At 49.0% G+C, this 22,542-nt stretch overlaps 1 protein-coding gene across 1 annotated transcript in view; it reads right to left on the bottom strand.

Moving 5' to 3' along the window:
* The window catches only part of LOC148594350 (uncharacterized), a 34,250-nt gene extending 12,040 nt beyond the window's left edge, over positions 1-22,210 (bottom strand). Inside the window, exons 1-6 of the mRNA XM_088526824.1 lie at positions 22,134-22,210; positions 21,967-22,053; positions 20,974-21,196; positions 20,683-20,825; positions 20,193-20,309; positions 19,583-19,822 (exon numbers count right to left, since the gene is read on the bottom strand). Of these exons, the coding sequence (XP_088382950.1) occupies positions 19,583-19,822; positions 20,193-20,309; positions 20,683-20,825; positions 20,974-21,196; positions 21,967-22,053; positions 22,134-22,196 (873 nt within the window). The 5' untranslated portion in view covers positions 22,197-22,210. The remainder of the gene's footprint in view (positions 1-19,582; positions 19,823-20,192; positions 20,310-20,682; positions 20,826-20,973; positions 21,197-21,966; positions 22,054-22,133) is intronic.
* Between the last annotated feature and the right edge of the window lie 332 nt (positions 22,211-22,542).

Raw genomic sequence — 22,542 nt, 5'->3', positions numbered from 1 at the left:
GAGCCCCGGCGCTGCGAAGGGGAGGGCAGGGGAAGGGCGGCCCGAGCGCTGCTGCTGGCGGGGAGGGCGCAGCGAAATGCGGGAGGGGGGTCCCCTCCTCTCCCCTCCCCTTTGGGCAAGGCAAAGCAGCGAGTTTGGGGGAGAAGAACCTGGTTCGAGCAAGGGAAGGGGCCGCCCACCCCATACAACCCTGCCTGACATCCCTACCTCCCTCCCGATGCTCCCCAAATTTCATCTTGCCTTGGCTCCCCCCACTCCCCTGCCATGCCAGTCTGCCTGGGTGCCCAGGGCCAAGGTCCAGGTGTTCCCCCCCACCACCTCACACATTAGATGCTCCTTTCGTGGAGGAAACCCAAAGACCAAGTGATTCCGTCCAGTCCAACAGTGAATGGTGGCAGCAAGGGCATGGCAGCAGGGGCCTCTGCCTCCCCCGCCAGGAACGAGCTTGGCCCTTAGTGCAGCCAGGGCCTGGTGGCTGTGTCCCTGCAGCGGGACCTCTGCAGAACTGCCAAGCTCTGGGGACAGCATGTCATGGTCAGGAAGATGCCACCTCCCAGACCAATAATGTCCGTGCTGGGGATGGGGCAATAGGGATGCAGCACCTGGGCTGCAGGAGTGATGGAGGCTGAACCAAAGCATCGCAGCCCAACCAGGGCCAGTGTCACATGTGGGAACAATACTCACTGATTGGGAGCCCCTATGTCTCCTGCAAATGGGCATTATTTGGTTAATTAGGCTTGGAGGTGAGAGAGATCAGGGGTTGATTTCCTCCCCTTGCAAGACTGTTGCTTCCCCAGTATTTGCTGATGCTTTGGGCCAGACTGGCTTTAGCCTTGCTGACTGCTCAATCTAAGGCTGATTTAGCAGTATGGGCTCTTGCATTGCACATTCTTGCCTGAATTTGCTCCATTTTTGCCAGATCCTGCTAGGAGAAACGCCAACCCATTCTCCCCTCCCCAATGCCTTATTATTCCTAGTTGCAACTTCCATTCTTCTTTCCTTGCTGCAATCCAGCGCTTTGGCTGATTGAGATTTCTGTCTGCCTCCTACTGTTCATTTGCTCCGGGACGTGGATTTATAGATCCGTTGCAGGCAGAAGCATCTCAGGCTTCTCCCATCCCCAGCCTCATGCACAGATCTGCACTGAAAAATCAGATTTACATGCGGGTGATGGAATTTCTGTTGCCCTTTTAAACAATAATAACAATGTGCTTAATAAAAGAGGAGAACTCAGCATGAGGAATGTGATTTGCTTTATCTGCAGCTGCATTTTTAAGAGGCTTGCATGAAGCTCCAGAACGATGCACGTTTCCTTGCATTTCCCCTGGAGGAAAAGGTGATTCTGGCTAAATTGAACCAAGTGATTAAGCTGCTGTTTTCAAAACAGAGTCAATTAAATGGCATCTTCCCCTGCTCCTCACTCCACAGGCCTGGGCTGTTATTAATCAGGAGAAGGGGAATTGCTTCATCTGCCTGCACAGGTCGCATTCGCATTGCTGGGAGCCAAGTGCTGATCTGGTTTTGTCTGATGGAAGAGACTTTTCTGTTGAATCCGGCAGGAGAGGCAAGTCCTGGACTGCTGTTTAGTCCTAGTGGCCTCCTGGTACCCCTTCCCTGTGCCCTTCTCAACAAGAGGTGACAAATTATATGCATTTCACCCCATCCCCTTAATGCTGCTGCTCTTCTTTACGTTGGGGCAAACCAAGGCACGGCAATACATTTGATGCAAGGCGAGTGGGCTGGGAAATTCGCAGCGGATACTGCTGCGAGAGCGAATCTGAGGCCCCAGTGGATGGGCGGGGAAGTTCAGAAATGGAGTTGCCTTAAAAAACTGCAAGAGGTGGAGAAAAAGGGAAAGGCAACATAAATCTGTGGTCGGGGAGAGGAGCCAGAAAGCCAGCAAGGTGGCAGAGGACAATAAATTGAGGCAGGCAGTTGCTGGCAGTGTGAAAAGGCGGCAGCTTTGGCTTAGGGAGCCCATGCCAGAAGATGGGAGTGGGGATAGGCCATGCTGGAGGTCCCCGTATCTCCTTGTACCCACTGCATGCCCGGGTTTGGGCAACAGAGCCACCAGGGTCCCGGCCTATCTCTTTGGTGCCTGTGACCTGCAAAGCCACCTGGCAAGAACTCATGGTCCTGGGGCATCAGTGCTCCAGTTCCTGGCTCCCCAACCCTTCTCGTAACACACCAGAGGGACTGTGTCCTTTTGAGGGCCGTGTAGCATGGACCTAGTTCACACTTGCAGGAAAGTCCCCAGGGAAAAAAGCACCGTGGCCACAGGAGTCAAAGGACCTGGGAGAGTTGCATGAACCAATTCAGGGTGTGAGGGACCGTCACTGCCTTTTGGAGGTGCTGCGTTGCACAAGCTATCACTTGGAGCATCTTGACAAGTTTTATTGCTTTTTCTGGGTCTTTTTTTTTCCCACAGACTCAGCAAAATAATAAAATAAAAATCACAGCTGCTCTGGCACGTACTCAAAATCCTGAAATCCTGAAGAGCTTTTGGCTGAAACATGCCAAGATTAAAAAGAAAGAAAGAAACAACCCCCAAAACCAAACCAAAACAAAAGAACAGTAGTGATAGCAGAAACTTCCTTCTGCCCCCCTGCATTCTCCTTTCCACCAGGATGCTGGGAGCCTTTCCCCACAGCCGACTGCTCCCCATCAGCCCCGATGCTGCACTTGGGTCTTGGCAGCTCTGGCGAGAGCGGGAGATGTTCCCTTTCCACAGTCCGGTCCGGATGCAGTAGTGGGAGCCACGTGACGACTACTTGGTCATTAATTTTGACTAATGAAAAACTGAACTAACTCATAGATGAAGCCAGGCGAATCATTCATGATCCACAAGATAAATGCTAAAGGAGTCAACATTTACCAAACTGGCCAATTTTCAAAAGTCCATTGCATGTTCTTTGGTGCTGGGAGAATGAGGGCTGGACAGATGCTGTAATGACTCAGGGGAGGCCAGGAAACCAGTCCTGGAGGTCAGCCCAGATGTCCCCAGTATCAGCTCCCCGTAGAGCACAACCAGCCAGCCCACAGCCACAGGGAGGGGCAGCAGGGACATCCCCAGGTCTTGCCCCCTTTGGCATCCCAAGCCAAGTCCTGCCCTGGGAAAGGGCTTTCCTGAGCACCCAAATGCTCTTGGGAGGAGAGAGGAAATGGAAAGTGGGTTATTCTGCTGCTTGGGAGTTTTTTACAGAGACCCAAATTTGAGTGGAGAGTGACACCGCATGGCCAGAGGCAGCAAGGCCCAGGGTGCCCAGGGGACTCCAGGACATGGTTGTCTTCACCGGCAGGAAGGGCAGGTCATCTTCTCCAGCTCCATTAGCAGGCACCCAATCAAGAGCGATGGCTCCCCCCACCACCAGCACCCACCACTTGCTCTCCCATCCTTCCCCTTCACACCATCACTTGGTCTGGGTGTGGGAGAGGAGCAGGGACGAGAAATGTGGGTGAGAGATGCCTTGAGGATTTGGGGAAGCATAGGACAGGAACAACCCATTCCTACGAGACCGCAAGCTGCGTGTGTGACCTTCTCTGGAGGAAGCCAGAGATGTTCCCCCACTTCAAAGCCCGTTTCCTCGGACTTGCTCTGCCTTGACCTCATTGTTGCTGTAGCTGCGGTTTTGAATCTGCTGCAGAGCATGAACCCTGGAGAGAAAACCTCTCACTCTTGTGTTTACCTACAAAGCACCGGACACATGTACCTGCTCTGCAAACACAGCCTGGGCTGATGACTAATCCCTGGTTACTTTTAATAAATATTTGGTGACTAAAATAAAAGTTTCTGCAGTCAAGCACCTGCTGTTCTGTGCTAACTCCAGAGGAAACACAAGTCAGACCAAAGGAAATCTTCCCCTGCCTTGGTTGTTAGGGCTCTGAGGGTCAGCAAAGAGGCAAAAGCAAAGCCCAGTGCCTTGTTATCCATTGCCCTGCACAAATCTCAAGTGAGTCTTTTTGCTTGCAGGCAGAAGAATTTGGACAGAGATTCCAGCATCTCCTTGTGCTCCTGAAGATGATGCTTGATGGATAGGAAATTCCACATTCCTACGCCCAGTTGCCTCTCCTGAGCCCTGATCCTGGAGATAGTCTCCTGCTCTAAGAAGCTCTAAGGTAGCCACAGAGCTGCCCCAAATAACCCCACACTGCTTCTGTGTTTATGGCTCAGGGCTACACAGAGCCGCTAGCCTCCTTCTCCCACCTTCCTGTGTGCCCAGCTGCCACTTTCTGGTTTGATTCAGATGATCAACCACAGTCCCAAGGCTCCAGGAGCAGGTGCTGACTGACAGGGGTGATGCTGGTGCAGAGTCTCATCACTGTCACAGGAGACACCACGGTCACAATCACCTCCCCAAGCTGAGATGGGAGCAAAGTGGCCTCAAACAACCCCCTCTGTATCCCCTTGCACTCACCACCTGGAGCCACCAACCACTTGCTGCCCTCCTACCCCTTTGCCATCAGCAGCACAGCTGCAGCCCCCCAGCCCCTGATTTATACAGCTCTGCATATGGGGCACACACTGGCCAACTCATTTTGGACCTGTTTCCACATTCACATCTGAGGGGTTTCTGTTTGTCATGCTAATATTTTCCTGGAAAATGCTCCAGATGCCAGTATAGGGAAAAAAAATCACTGAAAATGTTCCTCTATCTCTCTTTCTTGCTATATTCTTCATCTCCAAAGGGAGGTTTGGTGAAGCGTTTTCCTTTCTGGCGTCTTTGGAAACATCTCTCTGCCTTGTCCACGCAGGGATCACACCTTCCGGAGGCCCTAACCCCATGATGCTGTGCACGGCCTCCACTTTGGTCCATGCTGCGGCTCCAGGTTGGCGTGAGTCTACCCAGACTCTGCTCATGAGAAAGTGCAGGCGAACCGACCCAAATGTGAATCCTGGGAACTCAGGTGCCACTGCAGCTAGCAAAATTGGATTTTATGTGGATTGGGATGTGCTGGGCCACCATCTTGTGCAGTGTGGCCATCCAGAAGCAGAGATGGGCAGGAGGAAGGACAAGCAAGCAAGGCCCCTCCACCAAAATTTGACATGGTGCTGACTGTTCCATCCTTCTGTTTCCTTTGCATGGCAGAGGCACCTGTATTTTGGTCTTAGCACCTGCACTGGAAAGGCCTAAGGTTACCTACCCATCAGCCACAGGAGCGCAAGCGGTTTCATGCTGGAACAGTGCCAAGCTGGGTCCCAGCTCTACCTCGCTATCAGAGAGCCGGGGGCGGCTGCTCTGCTGCCTGGTAGCTCTCTTCCCCATTAGGAAATTGCTCCTGATGAAATTCAGCCCACATTTCCCTTCACTCAGCTGCGTCAGGCTCCTGCGAAATGTGCTCCCCGCCCCCGGCTCGCTTGCTCTCCCTCCACGCGCGAGTCCTGCCTGTGTTTATCTGAGCGTGGCACCGAATCCCGCTTGGCAGCTCCAAGCTCATTTTCAAATATCATTAATGCTTTGCAGGCAGTTGGGATTGCAGGCACCGACACATCACGGATGGCAAATGTGCCGTAGGCACCTGCTAGCCAGAAACCGGCCCAGGTGCCTCCTCTGCCCCAGGGACCCTGGTGGCTTCTTCATGCTTAATGCAAATAAACTGTGTTCTCACCTCTGTGAGATTTTTGCAGGCGTTTTCTGGCAGATGGAGCAGCTGTGACATTTGACCTTGATCAGGCTTAAGGGTGAAAGCCTGTTGGGGCTCTAAGGGCATTGGAGCAAACTGTCTGGAGCACCCGGCTGCCAGGAGCTTGGGGAGGGTGATGGCGCAGGGTGTAGCTGCACGGGTGGCTATTGGGGGTTAGGAGCAAAGTGGGGTGTCCTGGCCGTGGATGGAGGATGATCTCTGAGGAGATGGTTCCAATGGCCCATGAGTGTTTTATGTCCTAATACAGAATAGGAATGTGTTGTAATCTCAGATGATCAGCTTTACATCATGAACTTAAGCTATGCCTGTTCCCTGCTCTTGATGCTGCCGGTTCATGGTTATGGAGAAGAAATATATCCTGGGGCCAGAGACAGGTCTGTTGCACTCAATTCACTGCAGTCTCATTCCTGGGCAGCCTACACAAAAGTGCATGGGTGCAACATATAAAGCTGTGGCAATAAGAGCCCATAGCTGTGTCCATCTCCTCTGTGTGGGTTGGTCCTGGCCCCATTCTCATACAAGGATGTAGAGCCTGTTCTGTCCACGCATCTGCTGAACTCACCTAGCATTAGGGTGCCATCAATAACTCCAGGCACAAGGGATCTCTCCTCCCAGAGCCTGTGATGAAAATGCCTGCAAATGCCATGAGATGTGCTCCTCCTGTATTTTTAATGACTCCCTATCAATTATGCAGTGTCTCTGATGCATCTCCCAATCTCTTGGGATCAAAGTGGCACTTTGATGTAAATCACTGAGGAACACATCCTCAGCTACTGCTATTTTTTAAACTTTATTTGAAAGGAACTAACTTAAAGTATCAAAATCCATGGAGGAAATATTACTATTGAGCTGGCAAACACATGTGCTGCTGGAGGCAGCTGCAGGGCGAGGGGAGGAAGAGGGCCAGCAGCTGCTTACATCTCATGTGGCTGGGAGCATGTGTGTCGCAGCACGCAGTGCTGGGGGACTGCAGCTCCTTTTCCATCCCTGTAGCATGCTGCATCGATCTACAAGCTAATGCTTGGAGCCTGAAGGACCAGCATGGCCAAAGAGCCCCCAGGGCTTTGCTAGGACTCACTATGGGTCTTGGCTGCTCTCCTGGGACCGCTGGGCCTTGAATAAAGTTCAAGTACAGCCACTCACTCATTGGCTACAGCAAGCCGAGACCTCCGTCTTGCATTTGGTCACCTCTCAGTTTCCATGTTGGCAGCTACCAAAGGGCTCTCAGCTGCCTCTGTGTCTCTGCTATGTCCGACAATAGCCAGCAGATGACAATGGTGTATAACACACCTCTTTGAACCTTTTCTTATCGGAGGCTTTCAAGGTTTTGTTCATTTTGCAGCTGCCCTGTCGCTACCAATTGGAAAGCTTAATGGCTGATGGCTACACAGAGGTGAGATGCCAATGCCTGACAATTTTGTCTTCCCTGACCTCATGTGTACCATGTCCAGAGCAGAAAATCAAGTGGCTACGGAAGAAGCTCCCCAAAGCCTGTCTCTTACTGCCCCATTGATTTCAGCATATGGGATCCTGCATTCTTGGGCTCTCTAACTCTGTTCATCCCACATCCTTAGAGTGGGATGGGAGCCACTATGACAAAAGATGAGGCAAATTGTGCTCATACACACCGACGGTGAATCTCATTCACAAGCCAGGTGGGTCTATGAGGTCTAACTTGGGATGAAACATAGCTGACAACTTTTTTAATAATGAGAAAGATTTAGAAAAATTAAAATTTTCTTTTAAAGTTCATTGTGTCTCATCAGTTTAATGCATTTGTCACATCCATCTTGGGGCTCCACTTCAGTCACAGGAAGAAAGGGCTTTCACAGTTAGGAAACAGATTTTAAACAAGAAATGGTTTAACAGGAAGGAGTTTTAAATTTCCCAGAAAGGTCATCCACGTATCTGTGCGGTGGTCTCCAGTAGTGTCAGCCAATAACAGTAGGAAGATGGCATATGAAATGCCCACCTACCTGCTGGGGAGCCCAGCTGTTTCCAGCTGTTGAAAGGTCCCTTCTGTCCACAATACTAAATTTTGCTCTTTCTCTTCTCCAAATGCCCTAGAGTGTGGGGGCTTCAGCGGTGAACAACTTTCTGATGTTATCACTGGATGAAGCAGCAGTGAGAGCAGGCAAAGCACATTCAACCTCATGCTCTCTGTGGTGCTTTCTGGGCCGTCCAGACTCCCCAGGGAGGTTTCAGATTGGTTTTCCACAGATGGCAGACATCACGGTAGGCCTCAAATTTCTTTTTGTTCCCAAATGTCCTTGCTCGTCTGGAGCTCAGAAGGAGCTGATGCTCTCCTGGATGCCATGCCTAGTGTGAGAACTGGCTCCAAGTTTTGAAGCTACTTTTCAAGCTTGATGCTGAGGGAATTGGCTTTGCTGCTTAAAGGTTGTCTGCAGCCAGACAGGTAATTACAGTTTAGCTGTCAGCCTTATTGAGACGCAAATGCCTTGGAGGCTGGAGGAGAGAGACTCTCCTTTTGCCTTTAGTAACTCAGCTGTAGGCTTTGCACCATCCTGGTCTAGTGTCCTGAACCATGGCGGGCTCCGAAGGGAACAGAGAGGAGCCCTTGGATGGGGGATAGGACTCCAAGGCCAGGAGAGCAGGGGGTGGGCTGGGCTGAAGGAGCCTCTGAGGAGCATCAGCACTGTAGGTGAGAACCCAAGCTGTGCTGCAACGCAGTGCCTGGAGCCAGGCCAGCATTATTAGTCTCTCACTTTCACAGGAAACAAATCCACCCACGTACTGAATCAAAGGAAATACTGTTTGGAAACAAAGCCTCTACCTGGCAAATGGATCCAGATAAATTCATTGCCCAGTACCTCCCTATCGAATGACTCTCTGTGGAAGGTGCCCATCTCCAGACCACACAGGATAACACTGCCTCACTGACTGCACAGCCCAGCTCTCACCCACACCCCTCACCCCATTCCTCACCCCAAAACTGGGCGTCCACATGCAGCCTGCTCTTTGGTGATGGTCCCAGGCCCATGCCCAGCATCCTCCTGAACAGTGCTAGTTGGCGTGAGCCAAAGCCATGCTGGGAGCCTGCCACTGATTCAGTGATTGAAGGCCTGGTTTAATTACCAGCACAGAAATGGGCGTAAGGGCAACTCCTCTTAGTGAGGGCTGAGAAAAATCTCGGCCCAGAGTGCAGGAGAGCCAGGAGCTCAGAGCTCACCATCCATGGAGAGGACTGTGGAGGTACTAGGCCCTCGGAAAGGTGGGTTCCAGCTCTGCCAGCCACAATTCTGGCTAAGCATCCTCACTCCCGTTCATCTCCTCCCCATGTGAAACTGGGGCCAGGCCTGCAGTCTTCACGCTGGAAGCCCTTTTTCAGCCTGGCCTAAGGGCATCTCCCTATGCACTGTCACCAGAGGGAGCATCAGTAGGAGCTGGGCATCTGGGTCCTGTTGTGCCCAAAGGAGCACAGATCCACCAGGACTATTCCCATCATACTTCTCTGACTCTCATGCCAAAGACAGCCCTTTGCACCTCTCAAAAACCCACTTAAAATGCAAGGGGGAGGGGGAGAAGGTCACTGCACCCTACCTAATGCAATGAATTATTAATCCAGTATTATGCAGGCTGGAATGTTAAATCTTCTTCAGACCCTGCTGGAAGAACTGGCCCAAGATAGAGTGATCTGGGCTGAGAGTCATGCAGCCTGTCTGGGAATGCTGTGTCCTTCCTCTGCCCTACCATGAGTCATGGGGCATGTAAAGTTGCTTTCAGGTTCCCCTGAGCCGCAGGGCAAAGCACGTACCTGTCTGGGAACGTGTGGTCAGGATTCACCTGCCAGTGACTGAGCGGTGATTCTGCAACTCCAGCAAACTCCAGTGAAGATCCTGGTGTCCGCAGACCCACACTTGGGATATCTGTCTCCTGCAGCCAGATGTTTTGCGAGATTTTGTGGCATGTAGCAGTGACATCATCAAAAGCTGAACCTTGAGGTCTTCAGGCTCCTGGGAAGAGCAGCCATGGTCAAGGTGGCCTGAAAGACACAAGCACTCTGCAGTGCCACTGCAGGGAAGAGAAGGAGCTTTGCAGGGAACAAACTGGCACCTGGGAGGTCGGGTGCTGCCCAGAGAGCACCGGGGTGTTCCTGCATGGAGCTGATAGTGTGGGAGCTCAGCACCCACCTCAAGAGCTGTACAGGGCAGACAGGATAATTTCTGATACAAAGACCACATTGCATGAGGCCACTCCAAAAGGCAGAGGTTGCCTCCTTCCTAGCAATGTTCTCCTCTCCCCAAAGCCCCAGAGGCAACTCCCCTGGGGCAAACACCACCTCAGCAAAACATGGAGCATTGCGAGCTCCTTGAATGCTTTTTCCAACTCTAGGTGCTCGAATATGTTGCAAAAGCAGGGAGGGGGACCAGGTAGCATGAAGCAGCAATCTCCTCTGCCATAGCAGAAGTCTCAAGCTCAGCATGGCTCAATTCACCCCGTGGTTTCAGTGACAGCTCTGGCCACTTCTCCACCTCCAGCTCAGCTCTGCTCTTCTGTCACTCCGTGTTCATGTGCCCAGCAGTGCAAGGCTGTTTGCTGGCAGCCTCTGTCAACTGACAGCCGCCCCAGTTCCACGGCCAAGCCAGCCTCATTTGCAGAGGAATAATTAGGGCTCCAGGCAAAGGGAAACTATTGCCGACTTTTGCATTTTCCTGAGCCATCATCTCTGTTAGTGTTTTCTAAGTAGGTTAGTTAAAAGTGGCAGGATCTTTAACAGGGCAGCTGATGCCCAGCTCACCAGGCTGCTGGGAGGCAATAAGGGAGGCAGTGGGGTTTTACTGGGATATGGAAATTGGATGGGTCAGAACATCCTCTCAGAAGGATCCAGGCACAAATTCGCTGATGCTGGAGCTGCATGATAGGAAATGGCTGGAGGCACCCACAGGTTCCTCCTGACTGTGGCAATGGGATGAGATGCGACAGTGTCCACTGGGATTAGGCACCGTGCCCACACCAGAGGGGCCACGAAGGGACCTGCTTCATGGAGAACAACATCTTCCTGAGCGAAGGAACTGAGCGAGACAAGGGCTGAAGGCCCAATCCAGGCACTGCCTGAGTACCTGGCCCTGCAACTGATGGACAACATTTTCCTGTAAGTTTTTTCAGTTAAACCAGAATTTCAGAGGGACCAAATCAAAGAGCATATTCAGCAAATAAACAATTTTGGCTAAAAAATACTGAGAGTAAAAAACACCAAAGAGTAGGCACTTGCAGTGCTCCTTTTTGATCATATTTATCCATTGTTTTAATCAGAAACCCATTGCTTCTTCATATTTAACCATGAGTTGATCCTGTTAACAGTTTCTATTCTAATAAGGTTTGCAAAACCTCAAGACCTCCCTTAAATTTCATGAGTCTTGGGGACAAATCCACCTTGCTATTGGTGGTGCTGGGCCAGATGGTCCTTGCTCCCCTTTGCAGAGTCTGTCCCATCATCCAGCCTCTGCCCAGTACCATTCCTTCAGGTCCACTTTTCAACACTGTCTTGCTCAATTTGGCCAGATGTCTCTTGGTCACTTTTGTGCCTGGTCTGTTCCTATAACAAGTTTTACAGAAACTTCATTCAAGCTCCTAACCTTGCAGAAAGCCCCCAAGTGTATTTCATCAGTGAAAACAAGAGAAAGAGGGTGGGAAGATCAAGAAGAGATGTGTGTTGCAGTTACTAAAGCAAATACACACAGATCATTGCCCGATTGCTCTCCTCATCTGACAAAAACCACTAAAGCTTTATTAAACTTCAGGAGTAACAATAATCTATCAAACTGCTGCCATCATTAATCATTGGCAATTGTTTCTATAATTAAAAGCCCCATTTTGTCTCTCTGTTATAATTTATCAGATAGGAAGCACTCTTGCATGGATGATGCATGACTTTTGGGAGGGCATATGCCTCGTGGCTATTGGCATTGAGAAGTGTGTGGAGGCTGCCTCCAGTGCCAGCCTTTCCTCCACCAACCACACTCCTTGTGCACAGCTCATGGCGTTCACCGTGGGATGAAATTCCATTTTCAAAGACCCTGCTTCTCTGCCTGAACACCCAGAGAATGTCAAAAACAACCATGAACCAGACTGATGCTCTGCGTAAAGCTCTTGGCTTCTGATCCACATGTAAGCTACAGCCAAGGACAAAGGTAGCTTACAAGCAAGAACAGCAAGAAAGAGCCAACGAAGCCACATGCTTCTCTGAATGTGTAAAAGGGTGAGTTCAATCTCAGAGGACTGTGCTCTCGTCTCAGGTGCTAGCTGCATTAAAACTTTAAAACAGGACACAAGGTGGGAGCAACTACTCTTTGCTGGCCAGTGGAAATTAATTAGCTGATCTTTAAATTCTCTTTGACCATGGGAGATGAAATGAGAATCAGCTGGAACATGCAATAGAAGATGCAGTTCAAAATTGTTCTGGGTGACACAGAGCTATATATGCTTTGGACAACATCTCCTTGCATTTTGCAAAAACTGCAGCCTCAGGTGGGCAATAGGAGCCCTTGGAAATGCTGAGCACAGCATGCAGGGGACAGCAAGTCAGCCGTGACAAGAAGAACAGAGCAGAAAGTCCATTGGGGGGACAAATCAATGACCTGCAACCCTGTCTGTGCTTTCAGATTGCAGATTTTCAGGCACCATGCCCAGATCTCTCCTCCCTGCTGGAGGAGAGGTGGGTATAAGTCAGGAGGAAGGGTTGCTCACTAACAGCACTGAGGGAGAAGGCTCTGTGCAGAGTGTCACCCACAACTACCCAGAGGGTCACTTGCAAGACACTCATGAGGCCTGTGGGGGAGAAGGAGAGATGTCAGAGCAGGAGACACATAGGTGAAGTCTGCCCTCCAGCCCCGTTATTGCCCAAACCTGTTCTGCAACTCACATCAACTACCATGCAGGAGATGAATCAGGCCATTTTGGCCAAGGAAACCAATGTAATCCTTACTGCCTGTCCAGTTCCTCTGCCCTTACATAGCTGAAACAGGTTCTAGAGCACAGATCTGGCAGACTGTGATTCAGAGTTGACTGCTCAGTGCTTCTTTACCTCCAGAGGGAGGGTGTGATGAGGGATGGGATGACAGTTGCCTTGATTTCCCTCCAGCATTCTCAGTCTTCATGTCACCTCCCATTTTTTAAGCTAATATCTTGCAACAACTTAAATTAAATGTGAATAAACACAGCATGCTTTAAAAAGAGCATGGATGAAGCTAATCAAACATGAAAATTACTCTTTTTTGTAGGGGCATACTAACACCTGCAGCATACTCTATCCAATCTTTGTTTTCTAGAGGTTCCACTTGGCTAGAAAGATATACACCACAGTCTCCCAATGACAGAAATGTATTTTATTTCCCATCTGAGTTGATTGAAGTGTTCTGAGATGCTCGCCACATCATTTTGTTCACTTTGTGATGTGGAACAAGTTTCTGGGCCTCAATTCTCCACCTTCCAGGTGGACATTACCCCAGCCAGACCAGCACCTGGTCTAGCATAGCGCTGGTCTTTCCCTTCCTCTCAGCTGTGACCAACAACTTGACTCCTGGTCAAGGTCTAGGAAAAGAGCAGCCATGCTAATATTGACTTGTGCTTTTGGTAAACTTAGACATTCAGAGCACAAAAGAACCGTTAAGACCCCGACTGAAAAGCATGTACTTCCTAGGCGAGAGGTCCATTTCTAAAGGCATCCTCCATGGCCAGCAGCTCTTTGGCACTGAAATAATATTTTGTTCTAGTGGTGTGGACACGCAGGAATGGACCTCACACAAAAGTTCAATGTGGGTGCTCTGGTGTAGCAAAAGATCAGATCTAATTACATACTTGGATGCACTTCTCCACTGCAAACAGGCTCCACATCCAACTTGGGGGCCAACGCTAAAATGCCTTCTCAGGTAGCTTGTTGAAGGCATCCTTGGGCTCTTGGATCCACATCAACCTCTTACTAAAACTAACTGTTAAACCCCCTTTCTCCAGCCAGACAGGCTACAGCTTAGGCCAAGCTCAACAATGGCCCATAGCTCAGCACCCCTCCTGCCATCCTAACAGGAGAGGGACCCGTTCAAGGATGTACCCTAACAGCTGATCAAGAAGATGGATCCTTGTGGATTATCTTTGCATCTGGCAAGCATTGAGCCCAGTGCTTGGTCAGGCCCAGCCCTAGCCCTGCACAAGACTGATTCACCACAAGGCTAACAGAGAGAGAGTTGGACAAGAAAAGTCCAGGGATTTCAGACACTGCTCAAACTCCTGTAATAAGGTAAATAATGTATTTTGATGAGTGTGTGTAGAGGGTGGGCAGGGGAGGAAAAACAACACCCCACACACAATAGAAGGGTGAACCAGAAAAGAATTCAGAAGAAAAAGGAGAAAGCAGGTGACAAATTATGGCCCTATAAATGATCTTGCTGGAAATGAAGGTTTTGAGTCAAACTTTTATGCATGAGAAGGAGGGTGTTTTCCTAGTACTTAAATTAGGTTTAGAAGCATTTAACCTCATTATTTCAAAGCCTTTTCTGTTCTTCCTTTTTGGTTCATTTCCATTCAGATATTTTTCTATTGCAAATTCAGGTCAAACTGCAGTAGTTTTGTGCTTCTTTAAACCACTTTCCCTGGCAGCTCCTGAACCCCTCTCCATGCAGCTCCAAGCACACCAGCTGGGGCAGAGGGACCACAACAGAAAACCTCTCCCCTTGCAGCCTCCCAGCACATGAGAAACACCATGGCTGGCTGTGAAGGACAGCATGAAAGATGGGGCAACAGCTTGAAAGAGGGGTAGCTGCAGCTCATAAGAGCTTTCCCTGGGGAAAGAACAAAACACTCAACACTGAAGCGACCCTTTTTGACCCTGCTCTTGAATAGGGGCTTTAGAGCATGATAGCATTTGTTATGAAGCTGCAGGGAGAAATTTTCTGCTTTACCCACTAGCCCCTGCTCAGAGTCCAGCTGTCAACAACCCACCTCTGAACAGTCCCCCAAATCCATTTCTCCATCCTAATTAGGGGCACAGAGCCAGCAGGTTCCAGTCCCAAGAAAGGAGGCTACTAATGAAAGTCAGTGCTGGGACAGCAACCCACTTCCTGGTGTTTCTAGGCTGCAGGGCTGTTCCTAATGCTGTCCCTGCTGTGTGCACTCCAGCGACAGGCCCACAGTAACCCACCAGTGGCTCCTAATTGGATTTGCTCATGCTAATTGCTATTTTTTTTGCCTCAATTAAGCCATTTGTTTCCCACACAACTCCCACATCATAGCTCTAGCAAGGAGCCCTTTGCAGGCCTGTTGGCCCACATGTTCAGAGCTGGGCAGCCTCCTCACAGCTGTAGGAGTGGTGCTCTTGGGACCATAGCCCCATATGTACAGATCACCTCTACTCACTCCTTCAGGCTCCCTTCTACCTCTTCATCCTCCTACCACTGCCCAATTCTCTCCCTTTCTCCTAATCCTTAGTCTCCTAGTTCTAACCCTCTTCCCCTCCTTTGCCCTGGGATATCTTTCTCTTCTCAAAACTCATGTTTCTCTAGGGAGTGAGCTGGAAGAGAGCTTTTTGTCCAGAAGGTCAGAGCAGGAATGTGGTCCAAGTGGACCCCAGAGCAGAGATGCATTGAATTCACTTCCAAGCATGGCATGTTCAAAGCTACTGGTGAACATGCAGACTGAGGTCATGGTTGGCAGCCCTTGGTGTTCCCACAGTCTCAGCCCTTCTGATCTGTGGAAGGGGGTATAGAAGTGTGGCTCAAAAACAGTAATTAGAGACTTCCAGAACGAGAAGGGCAGCTGGTCCTCAACACAACTCAACCCCTCTTACATAGCCCCAGAGCCTTGGTTATCAGTCACCCCAGCTCAGCTCTTGTAGGAAGGATGAGTTGAGCCTGCGCAAAAACTAGGCTCTGGCAATACTCATTCTCTGGGGCAAGCCACCATCCAAGCAGAACAGAGGCACAGCCCAAATTCCCTCTCAGGTCTTTCCAGGCCTCTTATCAGAATGCTAGGAGGATATTAAACTCCATCCAACCAGAGCTCGATAACCTGCTAAGTCAGGCTGCTCCTCACATGCCCCCCAAAACCAAGGGGATTCCAGCTTGGCTGTAGCTTCCGTATACAGCCTGGAGAGGATCTCTCCATCTTCCCGGCCAAGGAGGAGAATAAGCTATGGACAATGGTAAGAAGACACATTTTGCAGAGACTCATGGCTTCTGGCAGAGACAGTTTCTTCATTCACCCTAGTGCCCCACTCTCAGTTGCCCTCTTCACCAAGATGCAGGTTAAAAAGGGTCAGATAAAAAAAAAAAAAAAAAAAAAAAAAAAAAAAAAACCACCACCCACCAACACCAGACAAACAAAAAACCCCCACCAAATTCCATGGCATTGTGGTGAGCAGGGCTTCTGCAGCACCACTGAATCACCTTAAGAGCTCTTCTATAATTAATTCATATTTCTGTGACATTACAGGCCTTTTTCTACTGCAGCTAAGTGAATTCCATGCTCAAGTGTGTATTTGGGGCAGTTTATTCACAAACATGCAGGATTCCCAGCTCAGGGGAACCTTGTTTCTCTGTTGCTTCTCTCCCGACCCTGGCAGGGCCAGGCAGCTGCTGCAGCAACTGCCATTCCTCACCAGCCCACCCTGGATGCAAGGGTGAGGATGACTGGTGTGAAAAGACACCCAGGCTGTCACTGCCCTAACAACCAGGGACAAGCAGCAGGGTAAAAAGGCTGTCCCTTGCAATTTTCTATGTCTGTTATTCCTATTCAGAAGGGCTGATTAGACCTAAGCTCCCTTGACTTTGAGCACGGAGGGCTCTCTAGCCACCCTCAGCAAGAGGCTGCAAGAGCACCAACTGCTTAATCCCAGGCAGCAAAACCAGCTTCTGCTGGCTCTTAGCCAGCAGAAACCAGATCTCCATTTACACACCTCCTAGGCTCCCCACCTTCTCTTTCCAGGTTCTCCTGCTTGAGCAACCCTCAGCTCACCTGCTTTCAACACCCTACCTGGCCTCGCTGGTAGTACAAACGTGCACCACCCACTTGGATGCAATTCAAGGTGATGACCTTGGAATAAGACAGTTCTGCATCTAGTTCTCAATCCATCAAGTCATTTTATTTGTACTACACTGATCTCCATTCTCCTTTAAAAAAATCAAAACTCAGGGAGGATTTGGGCAGACAGGTGTGTACAGGATTGATTTGCAGGTGAGCTCAAAGGGCCAGATTCAGTGCTACGCAGTTGCTACATTTTAAGGCATAATCACTCTGCAGCCTGGCAGCCAGACAATGAACAAAGCTGCCTCTTTAATAACACTGGATTTTGAGATAAAGCTCAGGAGCAAGCATGAAAATCCTGCACAGATTTGACAGAAAGCCCTTAACTAGCTACATGCCACTGAAGAATATTTTATTAATCTCTGTTTTAAAAACACTGGCTGCAGAGAACAGGAGAGCTAGCAAACACAAATGAGGAGCAACTGAATTAGTGCAGAACCTAGTATGGTATCCATGAAGTGCAATATCAGCTCCTTTATCAGCTTTAGAATAAAAATCTTGCCATTATACAGCAATAATGAAACCCGTGTTATGGCAGCTGTAGATAATGCAAGGTAAGAGGCACACTTCCATTTAGAGACACCACCATGATGAGGGTTATTGAACAGCTCAGTAACTACCCAAATTTTGTGGCTCAAGACAGTTTAGCATGCGGATGGTGCACAAACATACTGGTCTAACCTGTAGGAAAACAGCTCTATCCAGCCAGAGGTACAGCCCTTTCACACTCCACTGAGGCAGATATACAAGGAGCAGTCTCAGTACCAGGTTCCCGGCAAGCACCTGGCCAGAGCTGTATGGGGAAAACCTTCTTTAGAGCCCCAGAGAGTTAAGAGCTGCAGCCCAAAGACAGATGTCCCAACTCAGGCAATAATTTCAAATGAAAGGATTCCTTTAGAAGATTAATTGCTGGCCAGAACAGCCCTTTACAAGATTGCTTTAGCCCTCCAGGAAAAGCTGCACAGACCACAACATGCCCCAAAGCTACCTTTGACAGATAGAGCAATCTTTAATTAGAAAAAGATTAGCACATGATCGCCTTCGATTCAGCTGAGACCCAGCAGGGCATGGGAGCAGGGACACTTCCAGCCTCATTACAGCACTGCCTTTGAACTCTATCAGATTTAACTCCTGCTCTTTATTATATCCTGTAAGGAAGGCAGGCTTGAGAACAAAACCTTGGGCATTTTAATACCCCCTGCTCCCTTCGGGGCTAGGGAGGATTTACACTTTTTTTACTCAGATGTTTTAGCCCTGGCCAGCAGCATGTGCACTGCATGAAGTTCAGTCTGCAGACTGAGCTGAGCTCAACAGCACATCCCTGCTGCAGGATGCCATAGTTATGTTCAATAGTTGGAGGACTGTTAGCCCAAAGGGCTGCTTATTCACATGCAAATATAGCTCAAGGCAGTTGAACAAGGCATCAGGCACACACAGTCAGATCTCAAGTGATGGAGCCAAATCTCCTTGCTCAGCTCCTTCTCATTGCTCAGCTCACATTTGGAAGACAAAGTCGCTTTTTAGTTTTGGTTACTGTGACTTGGCTTGCATAACTTGCTGGGCATTTAAGTCATTCCATAGCTGTGGGTTGCTTTCACACACCTCCTGGGCCAGACCAGCCTTTTCAGGATCACCTGGATTACCCTTCACTCTTGCACTGAATCAGAGTCCTCTCTATCCATTTGAAAGAAGGACCCTTACAGAAATACACAGTCAAAGGAACCAAAAGTAGACAGAAGAACCATAAGCACTCAGTGAGCAACACGGTGCTCCATGGCATTGCTTGTTCTGCCCACCCTTCCTCCCCCTCCAAGGCTAGAGACTTGCTACTTTTCTTGCTGATGGAGATGCGACATTTATAGAGCTTCTGAGTCCATAGAGACCTTTCCCATGGGACAATCCAATTGGAAGGCCCCATTGGCATCCCAGCTCTCGCTTGAGCTCTGTGACAAGAAGGAGCTCAGTTCCATACCCTTGACTAGGAGTAACCATATGACCGTGCCATCTGGTACACACATAGACTGCCAACTCCAGCTACAGAGAGTCAATTGTTTCTTGATTCACATGAAAAAATAGGGTAATTTTATTATAAAGTTCCAAAAGATTAACATGGTATTTAGCTGTACAGTTTACTCACAAGGCACAGCAGCCATAGAGAACCAGGCACCTCACAGCCACAGTGGAGAGATCTGGGCTGATAAGTCAGAGTTCCTGCTTATCCTAGGAAAAAAGAGATTTCACCATTACCAGCTAACATCGACACTGGAGAGGGTTTTCAGCTGCTGAGCAAAGCACTGCTGCATGAACCAGCATATCCAGCACTTCCACCTATCCATTTTGTTGTGAGCTGAACTGCTTAGCACCAGTATGAATAGAACTGGAAGGTTTTTAGTTAGCACTCTAGGACTAGAGCAGTAGACTAAATAAATGGGTCTAAGGCAGTGGGGAAACCTAGGCAGTGTCACTACTGACGACTCCCACAGATTCTTTTCATTTTAAAGATGGAAGATCCTTGGTCAGTAAATCATCAAGGACAAATTGTGACCTGCTAGTACAGCCTCTGTTTCAGAAGTGACTGCACTGGGTACCAATACAAGATACTCAACAGGCAGCTGGCAGTCCTGTCACACAGGGAATGAAGGTACCTTGTGCACTTAGCACACCCAACATCAACAGAATACTTAGGACCAAGGACATTTCCTTCTCCAGTGAGGATATCCACAGCCCCCACAACACTCGCTGTGCCCACATGGTAGTGATGGAGATCCAGATTTATGGCTCAATTGCTCAGGGACATCTGCTTCCCAAGCATAACTGCCTCTGAGCACAAAGAGCTTGGCACATATCTCCCACTCTACAAAAGGAGGACAGTAGAAACCATTACTCAGCACAGAAAAGTCCTCACCTCATTCTGCAACAAACTGCTGCTCCCATCATGATCTGCATTAGCTCCCTGCTCTTGGGAACTGCCATCACCATTGCTTTCATCCTGTGGCTTCTGGGCATCCTCCTTACCACTGCTAGTGGCATTTGAAGCCTCTTCCCCACTGCTGGAGACAGCTGGAACCTCCAATTCCTGCTCTGTGTTTACATCCTGGACTTCTGGGCTGTTGCTACCCTGGTTCTCCACCTGTATATCCTCCACCTGGAGAATAAGGGACATGTTTAGAATACAGTTCATTGTAAGGACAGGGAACCCCTTAATGATCTTTTGAAATTCAAAAGAGTTTGATCAAGCCATACAGCTCTAATCAAGGCAAACAGGGAAGACCTGGAGTTCCATGGCAGCAACCATGCCAGTATGTCCTTACCCTGCAAGTCACAGGTCTCATATCAGTTCACCTTTTTTTTAAGAGCTTCAACAACACAGGGCCAGCCACAGGAAGTCAAGAAGATCAGAGCCTTGGACTGCTTACCTTCCTTTCTACTACCAAGGGTGCAGTGACTGGAGGATGTTTATCTATGGCAATGCTTGCAAAAATAAAGAATTTTGCAGCCTGCACAGGTCCACTCACCTGGAGATTTGATGATTCTTTCAGTACTGTAACACCTTCTTGCTCTTCAAACTCCAAGTCTGTCTCAGTGTCATTCTGGGACCTGTACTCCTCGCTATCTGTTTCCACATCTGATGGCTATAGGAAGAAAGAGTCAGAGGAATGCACAGACCTCATTCTGGAGCAGAAATGAGGAGACTATGCTAAACAGCAAAGACTGACCAAAATGCTCTTTGCAGCAATGCTTAGTAAAAGCAAGCATCAGTGATGTCTGATATGGTGCAAACACAGTATCCACACTTTTCAGACACTGAAAATACATGTTTAAGTGATTTTTGGAGAACCTACAGTCCCAGAGCATGTATGATAAAGGAGCCCTGTGCAGAGCAGCTGAGCACAAGTGCCTTTGCAGGCCTGTGCAGTGACTCTTCCAGTCTACAAAGGAGAAACATTTATCTTGCAAGTGCTCAGGACTGGAGGAACTGATCTATCCGGCACGAGAACTTCATACCTCATATGTGACATCTTCAGAGTCATCTTCTAGCAAGTCTTTCTCTAGCACTACTACCCAGGACTCCTGCTCTTCCAGAGCTACATCATCCCTCTTCCTCTTATTTCCTTTGTTAGATGGGTTGATCAGAGCTTCTCTGATTTCTGTGAAGATTCATAGGAGTCAAGAATCACAACACATACGGAATAGACACATACATTTTTATTTCATCACTTTCCACACAGTACATGAGCTCTAGACTCACTGTGTTTTGATATCATACGTGGTGACCCAAAAAGCCTGGTTTCTTACCCTTGGGCATGTTGCTGTGGCACCAATCTGCTGGCAGATAGCCCAGGATCTTCTGGAGCCTGGTGGGGGTGATGGAGGAGAGGAGGCGTGCTAATCTCCCTCGGCGTTTCTTAGTAAGCCATCCAGGCCTGTTGGGAGACTGTGTAGGCTGAAACTTGCTGACAATAATCTCCACAGGGACCACAAATCCAACCCAGACTGATACTTTTTGAAGTATCTTCAGCTGCAAATGAGAGAGTTGCATTTGGTAATGAGAGACCTTCCAACTAGTTAAATTCCTTAAAGAAACATTTGAACTACTCTTACAGTGTGCTGCTGAGACTGGAATCAGCTTTGGCCACAGGTAACAAGAGTTATCTGACTCTACCTTGTCCCCAGAGAACCCCTAACCCTTGTGGCCTAGAGACTGAGAAAGATGTCAGTGCTACAACAAAACTCCAAAGTCTGTCAAATCTCAGCTTTCCTATATGCAAGAACAAATTTTACTGAGGTGTCCTTCAGAGTAGGTACATTGAACCTGTGCACTTGGCTTCCCCACCAGTAACTAATGCTCCCACCTAAGGACTGCTCAGCTGCCAGAGCCAGAACTGAAGAACAACCTCAGTAACTGCAGGCTGGAGGAGCAGCTAGGCAGTTCCTTAGGCCCTGATCCAGCAGGAGAGAAGCTGTTTAACTGTGAGAAAAAAGTGCCCTTTCCTTCTCTACAGCTTATTTGATGGTCAGGAAAGTAAAGAGACATATCAAGCTCATATCAAGTCACTATTAGGAGAAGGGGAGCAAAGCAAGAACAAGCCACATAGAGGGCAAGAGATGGGATGGGGAGTAAAAAACAGAGGATGAGCAACACTACCTGCAGAGCAGGGTAAAGTGGGCTAAAAGGAAGACGAAAAGAACAAAGAGGATGAAAGCGCAGAGAGAAGGCAAAAGGACCAGCAGCCTCAGGGTTTTATCCTCCTTTCACCTTCACTGCTCCATCAGAAAAACACTACTTACCAGGTTCTGGACAAAACTCAGCTGAAGAACATGGCATAAGAACCTGCTGAAGAGAGAGGAGGGCTCTTTATGGATAACTTGTCTCCCCTAAATACAAAGGGAGAAAGATCAGACACCCTCTACAGCAACTTCAACATCACCCACAGCATAAACCATCCCTTTAGCACCTGGAGGAGCTCTGCCCACTCTGAGCTGGCACGTAGCATACCAGGCCTTGCTTGCTGCTCCATGAAGCCAAATACACTAAACTGGAAAGAAACCTGGCTTAGCTCATGCTGCAGCCATCATGGTAAATGTAGGCTCTGGCCCAGCTGTTGCCCATTGCACTAATGACCTCCACTCCCCACTAATCAGCAGTGTAGCCTAGTACCCTCTAACGAGGAGTTCCTCTAGCAAGAGTCCTGCTCTTAGCAATTGTTGGCAAATTTCTCTTGGCATCTTTTTTGAGGGGAAGATGGGACTGAATTAGGGCTTTATTTTCTCTGAATTTGGGGTGTCTCTCTCTTTCTGGGAGTTTTGGGCTGCACTACCAAGATGCTGGTTTAGGACACATTTCCTTACCCCATGTTGACAGAA

Source organism: Tinamus guttatus, unplaced genomic scaffold, assembly GCF_059628265.1.
Source record: "Tinamus guttatus ecotype Peru unplaced genomic scaffold, ASM5962826v1 Tinamus_guttatus_pri_ptg000254l, whole genome shotgun sequence".
NCBI classification, from domain to species: domain Eukaryota; kingdom Metazoa; phylum Chordata; class Aves; order Tinamiformes; family Tinamidae; genus Tinamus; species Tinamus guttatus.
This window is presented reverse-complemented; position numbering and strand designations above follow the sequence as displayed.